Source organism: Acanthisitta chloris, unplaced genomic scaffold (genome assembly GCF_000695815.1).
Source record: "Acanthisitta chloris isolate BGI_N310 unplaced genomic scaffold, ASM69581v1 Scaffold1746, whole genome shotgun sequence".
NCBI lineage: Eukaryota > Metazoa > Chordata > Aves > Passeriformes > Acanthisittidae > Acanthisitta > Acanthisitta chloris.
Genome location: NW_008677396.1, coordinates 1,905 through 8,394, shown reverse-complemented (window position 1 = coordinate 8,394; position 6,490 = coordinate 1,905). Strand labels below are relative to the sequence as shown.

At 49.2% G+C, this 6,490-nt stretch overlaps 1 protein-coding gene across 1 annotated transcript; it reads left to right on the top strand.

Annotated features, from left to right (window-relative positions):
* Window positions 1-213: 213 nt before the first annotated feature.
* GID4 (GID complex subunit 4) lies at window positions 214-6,059 on the top strand (the record flags this gene model as incomplete). The annotated part of the gene is made up of 5 exons (XM_009076470.1): window positions 214-273; window positions 1,928-2,035; window positions 2,754-2,855; window positions 3,864-3,994; window positions 5,370-6,059. Coding segments are annotated over 5 exons (465 nt in total), but the record flags the coding sequence as incomplete, so codon positions are not given.
* Window positions 6,060-6,490: the final 431 nt, after the last annotated feature.

Here is a 6,490-nt window from a genome sequence, read left to right as displayed (position 1 = left end):
GGCCGCGGTGGTCGTTGCCACCCTGCTTGCCCCTTGCGACAGCGTCCGCCTCGCTTTAACCCTTCTAGTTCATAAGAGATAACCTGTATTTTAAGCTAGGCAGGAAGCTGGATTTTCTGTACCGGCTGAAATGCTCCTAGGAAGGGTTAGGAAGTGTTTTGGATCTGCCTCGGTACCTTGTTTTTATGGTTGGACTTTGCGCTCTTTTTCTAGCATGTGGATATGGAAAACTCGTACCTGTGTGGATACTTGAAGATTAAAGGCCTTACCGAGGTGAGTGTTAACGTGGGAAGGTGCTGTGTTAAGGGGTTTTGTTGGTGGTGGGGTGGGAGAAGCTGCTGCTGGAAACTGGAAGGGGATTTGAGCAGTGAGTAGTTTATAGCTTTAATTCTTGACTTGTCAAAGGTCTCAGTGAGTGTCCTGAGTGAGGGAAGCTCATTTGGCATCCCTTAAAGTCTGAGCAGCACCAGCTGTGACCCTGCAACCAGCTTAGGGCACTTTGCTAGTGCTGGTGTGTTGCTGAAAGGAAATAAAGCAGGCCCTGAGTAGTCAGAGCTTTATACTTTTAGAATCATAGAATACTAAGGTCTGGGCCCTGAGCAGGGTCACCTCCCACCAGACCAGGTTGTTCAAGGCTTTATCTGACCTGACTGAACACTACCGGGGTTGGGGCAGCCACAGCTTCTCTGGGCAACCTGTGCCACCACCCTCACAGGAAACAGCTTCTTCCTAATATCTAATCTAAATTTCTCTCTTTCGATTTATCCTCATTTCTCCTTGTCCTATCACTACAGTTCCTGATGCAGAGTCCCTCTCCAGCTTCCCATAGTCCTTTCAGTGCCTGGAAGGTTGCTCTGAGGTCTCCACACAACCTTCTTTTCTCCAGGCTTAACAGTCCCAACTTTCTCACCTTGTATCTTCTCTCCCCATCTGTCTCCCACAACTGCTTTTGGTGTTGGCCAGAGCTGTCTCCCAAAGTAGTGCTGCTTTTGGATGCAAGTCACCATGTGTTAGAAGAAGCATTAGGAGACAGTTGTCCCAGCTGAGTCTACTCCCTGCCTTGTTCTCCTCATTCTCTGACAATGCAGAGCTGAAGAGGAGCACCTTCGTCCCTGATGGGATGGTTAACCCAGTCCAAGGGGGTTGTGACAGTCACTCAGCACCTACAGGGTATCCGCTGGCTGTCATTGTGGTTTTTGTCCGCCAGCTGGACTGGTGATTGTCCAGCTGGCAGCTTTATGGAATCATTTAGGTTGGAAAAGCCCTCTGAGATCATTAAGTCCAACCACTAACCCAGCACTGCCAGGTCCACCACTAAACCACGTCCCCAAGTGCTACATGCACGTGTTCTTTGAACACCTCCAGGGACAGTGACACTGCCCTGTGCAGCCTGTGCCAATGCCGGACCACCTTTTCAGTGCATAAATTTTCCCTAATGTCCAAACTTAACCTCCCCTGGTGCAACTTGAGGCTTTTTCCTCATTTCTTATTGCTTGTACCTGGGAGAAGAGCCTGACCCTGCTGGCTCCTCCCTCTTGTCAGGGAGTTGTAGGGAGTGAGAAGGTCCTCCCTGAGCCTCCTTTTCTCCAGGCTGAGCCCCTCCAGCTCCCTCAGCTGCTCCTAATAGAACTTGTGCTCCAGACCCTTCACCGCATTTCTGCTCTGACACAGCTTCTTCTGGCTTCATGAAGTGAGGATAGAGGCTGGAAGAAGAGGGTGAAGCCTGTGGGTGTGGAGGAGGCAGCCTTGGAGAAGTGTGGGGCAGGACAAGTCAGTGTGTGGCTTGGAGGGATGGGAGCAGCAACCTCGGATTGCACAGACCTCTCACTGCAAGATGCTTTTTGCTGAGTGTGTGGAGCTCTGTGTGCATTTGACTTTGGGTCTGTAGGTGACAATTCTGCCCTCACATTTGTCTCTCATCTCCCAGGAGTACCCAACCCTCACCACGTTCTTTGAGGGTGAGATAATCAGTAAGAAACACCCATTCCTAACGCGCAAGTGGGACGCTGATGAGGATGTGGATCGTAAACACTGGGTAAGTAATAAATCTGGGCCAGATGGGGCCTCAGCAGCTGGTTTGGAGGAAAGATGCAGTGTGGGCCCATGCAAGAGCTACTCTGAAAGGCACGGAAACCTCTCCTTTTTGGATGTCTCCTTCCTTTCCTCGCTGGGATCTTTGCAGCCCTTCAGCAGGCTGTGGTCCACGATGAGGGAGGGGATGTCTTGTTTTCCTGGCCACAGGGTTGGAAGGGAGCAGGAGCTTGACCCATCTTTTGACCCCCTCTAGGAGAACACACTCTTTATTTTTGGAGATTTATTACAAAATGGAGCGGATGAGGGGACAGAGATGCCCCTGAGCACAGGCAGAGCCGTTGGTACCTGTGTCTCTGCTCAGGGTGTACCTGCTGCTGTTCTCTGGCCACAGCAGCCACCTGATTGTCTCCCCCTGCCTTGTCCTTGCTGTTGTTTGCCAGGCTTTGATGTTAATTATGTTCCTGTTGAAATATTTTCCTCTGCAAGTGCAGAGGAACTTCTGCAGCCAGGCTGGATGTGTCTGTGGGTGTCTGGCAATCCCCTGTGCTAGTCCTAGGGTGGGTGTTTAGCACTACTCCAAGGGAAGAGCAGCCCCTTGGGTAAGGAGCTCCTGTTGTGTAGCAGGTTTTCCCTCCTAAATAGCAGCTGGCACTAGAAAGAAGCTCTACTCCTGGAATAAGCATCCTGGGTTTTTTTTCTTTTCTTTTTTTTTGTTTCAGGGAAAGTTTCAGGCTTTTTACCAGTATGCAAAAACATTTAACTCTGATGATTTTGATTATGAAGATCTGAAAAATGGGGACTATGTCTTCATGAGATGGAAGGTAAACTCTGCATGTCTCCTTCTCTGATGAACCTTTTGCAAGCCACTGACAGAGGCTTGTGGTGCCTGAAACCTTTTTCAGCTATGATGGTTTAATGAAAACTCTCACCTTGCCAACCCCAAAACCCACCATACTTGCAAGTTCCAGTGTGACTCGTGTCTAGCCAGATAATTGTGTCCTTAAGGGCTGCAGTCATGGCTGAAAACACAACAGGAAAATCTTGCTTGGTGATGCTGCTGAGGATGAGAGAATTGGTGTCTCCAGTCCCTGTGCAGGACCTATGTGTTTGATGCAAACTGTCCAGTCTGCACATCTGTTCTTAGCTGGGATCATCACAGAATCACTATAGACTGGTTTGGATTGGAAGCAATCTTAAAGCTCATCCAGTTCTACCCCCTGCCATGGGCAGGGACACCTTCCACTAGCCCAGGTTGCTCCAAGCCCCATCCAGCCTGGCCTGGAACACTTCCAGGGATGGAGCAGCCACAGCTTCTCTAGGCAACCTGTGCCAGTGCCTCACCACCCTTACAGGGAAGAATTTCTTCCTGATACCTGATCTAAACCTACCCTCTCTGAGTATAAAGCCATTCCCCCTTGTCCTGTCACTACAGGCCCTGGAAAAAAAGTCTCTCTCTAGATTTCTCAGAAGCCCCCACAGGTATTTAAAGGCTGCAGTAAGGTCTCCCTGGAGCCTTCCCTTCATTCTTTGGCTCTGATTCCTGATTTTGCAATTGGCTTCTGTTTGCAGGGGGCAGGTGTTGAAACTCATCTCATGCCCTCTTAAAACTGGTTCTGCTCTCAGTTATCTGCTTCTCTGTGGGATGCCTGTGGCAGGGGTTGAAGGAACATGCTGGTCTCTGGTCTGGGTTGCTGCAAGTGCAGGCAGAGCTCAGCCAGGAATGGTTTTGTGTTAGTGGGTGCCAATATTTGGTTTGGGATGGCAGATTGGGATAGGGTGGGATTATATTTGATGGGCATTATAAAATACAGCCTGTGTTTTGTGTGCAGGAACAGTTCCTAGTCCCAGATCACACCATCAAGGACATCAGTGGTGCTTCCTTTGCTGGTTTCTATTACATCTGCTTCCAGAAGTCAGCAGCATCTATAGAGGGCTATTACTACCATAGGAGTTCAGAATGGTAAGGAAGTTTCCTGCTTCCTTAGGACCCAAACCGAGCTGTGATTCCTCTCCTGCTTTGTTTGTCCACAGCCTTGGGAGTGTCCAGGCAGGAGGTTCAGGCTGGTGGCTGCACCTCAGGGCAGAAGGGAGGGGGTGTGGGCTGTGCTTGGGCAGAGCAGGCTGGTACATCCCATTGATGTGGTATAAAGTGCTGCCCCTTTGGCACAGGGGGTGGAATTTGGGCTGTCAAGGTGGAGCAGGGGAGGTACAAGGTCTGGAGATGTGCTGTGGCTTTCTCCCATGTAACAGCTTAGCTGTTGCTTCTTTTGGGGAGAAATCTTGTCAGGCCAGTGCTTTGTATTCTAACACCTTTGTATGCCAAGGTCCTTGGGGTGTTGCCATAAGACAAGGGAACAGTCAAAGCTAATTGGTGGGTTTCTTATTGGAGACAAGTACTGTGGAGAGCTCTTTTCCCTTGGATCATTATCATGCACAGCAAGTGGAGCTGTGGGGTTGCTGGAAACTCTCAGGAGGAGGGAAGGAAGCAGGAGGCTTTCAGACACATCCCCTCCAGCTGGGCTTTGAAAGACCTGAGTGTAATTTGCACTTGTAGCAAACACTGTTTGAACAGGAAAGTTCTTGAACTTCAAAGGGTGTCCAAAAAACCCCCTCACAGCCCACCTCGAATGCTGCCTGGCTGCATTAGAGGCACTGGAGTAGGAATCAGCATCATTAAGGTTGGAAAATATCTCCAAAATTAAGTCCAACCTTTGGTTAAATACCTCCATTCCCACTGAACCCTAAGTGCCACATCCACTCATTTTCTGAACACTTTCAGAGATGGTGACTCCACCACTGCCATGGGCAGCTTGTGTCAGAGCTTGACCACTCTTTCAATGAAGGAATTTTTCCTAATAACCAACCTGAACCTCCCCTGGCACAACTTGAGTCCTTTTCCCTTTGTCCTATCGTTAGTTGCATGCGAGAAGAGACCAACCCCCACCTGGCTCCAGCTTCCTGTCAGGGAGTTGCAGAGATCAATGAGGAGTGATGCCAAATCCTGACAGGATTTTAGGATAAGAGACCAACTCCCACCTGGCTTCAGCCTCCTGACAGAGATGTAGAGAGCAATGAGAAGCAATGCCAAGTCCTCCTAAAATCCTGTCAGAAGAAACCAACTCCCACCTGGCTCCAGCCTCCTGTCAGGGAGTTGTAGAGAACAATGAGGAGCAAATCCTGACAGGATTTTGATGCCGTGGGAAGTGGGTGTTGGATGAATGAACCCCTCTGAAACTGTACAGGGGGAGAGATGACAGCCAGCACCCTGTCTGCTCTGTGGCTGCTAAGCAGGAGCTCCATGTAACCCTCTCCTCCATCTCTCCCTTCTCTCCCAGGTATCAGTCATTGAATTTAACTCACGTTCCCGAGCACAGTGCTCCTATCTACGAGTTCCGATGACAGCTGCCCAGAACTGATACCTCCCAGAAGCAACCTGGGCAGGAGGGCATGGCCTGCCAGGAGAACTGTGTCCCTGTGGGAGCACGGGAATGCACGCTTCTCTCCTGCCCCTTGGACTTGTGAGGGAGAGCCTGGATGTGAACTCCCCCAGCCCGAGGAGCACAGCTGCTGGAGCTTGACTCTCCCTCCTGTCGAGTGGCCATTTGATCTTTACTCTGGTTTTGAGCTACCTTTAATGCACTTTCTTGTTGCACAGCTAGTTTCTCTGTCACTGAGGTTCTTCCCGGCTCTCCTCTGGAAGCTGTTTCTCAGTAGCTGGAATCAGTACTCTGGCCTCAGGAATAAGGAAATGTGAGCTCAGGGCTTAGATTTTCCTTGTTACAGCCTGACATGGGTTGGAAATCACCAGGATTCAGGTTTGTTGCCCAGAATTCCAGCTCTGATGCTCCCAGAGCCAAGTCCCGTGTGTGAGGCTCAGCTGCAGAGTCTATTGGGGGAGTGTTGGCTGAGATAAGGCTGGAATGAGTCTGTGCTGGCTAATGAGGTTAGCTGGAGCTGCAGATCTTTCAGGAACACCAGCCCTTTGGAGCTGGGAGCTGTTCCAGTGTCTGGATATGCCACTGGGAATTAATTTGATGTATGGACTTCCAGGCTCTCAGTAAAGTGGATCTGAACTCTGCTTGTAGGTGTATATTTGCTCTTTACTTAAGTTAAGGGTTAAAAAAAGACAAAAAAAGACAAAAAAAAGAGTTTTATTATTAAAAAAAAATATCTATTTTTATGGTTCCTTTTCCAAAGGATCCAATGGCAAATGCACAAGTACTCGATTCCATGTTACCGTTTTCACATTGAAAACCAGGAATGTCTGTGTTTTTATATCCATGTTATGTATCCAGCTAAGCTTTGGGAAAGTATCCAGAGCACAAGTGCTGAGCAGTGTCACCCTGGGACCACTCAGCCTTTGTACTCACCCTTCCTGCTTCACTACCACCTCTGCTTGGTACCTTTTTACAAGGAAAAAGTAAGAAAACAAGTTTAAAAAAAAAAACCAAACCAA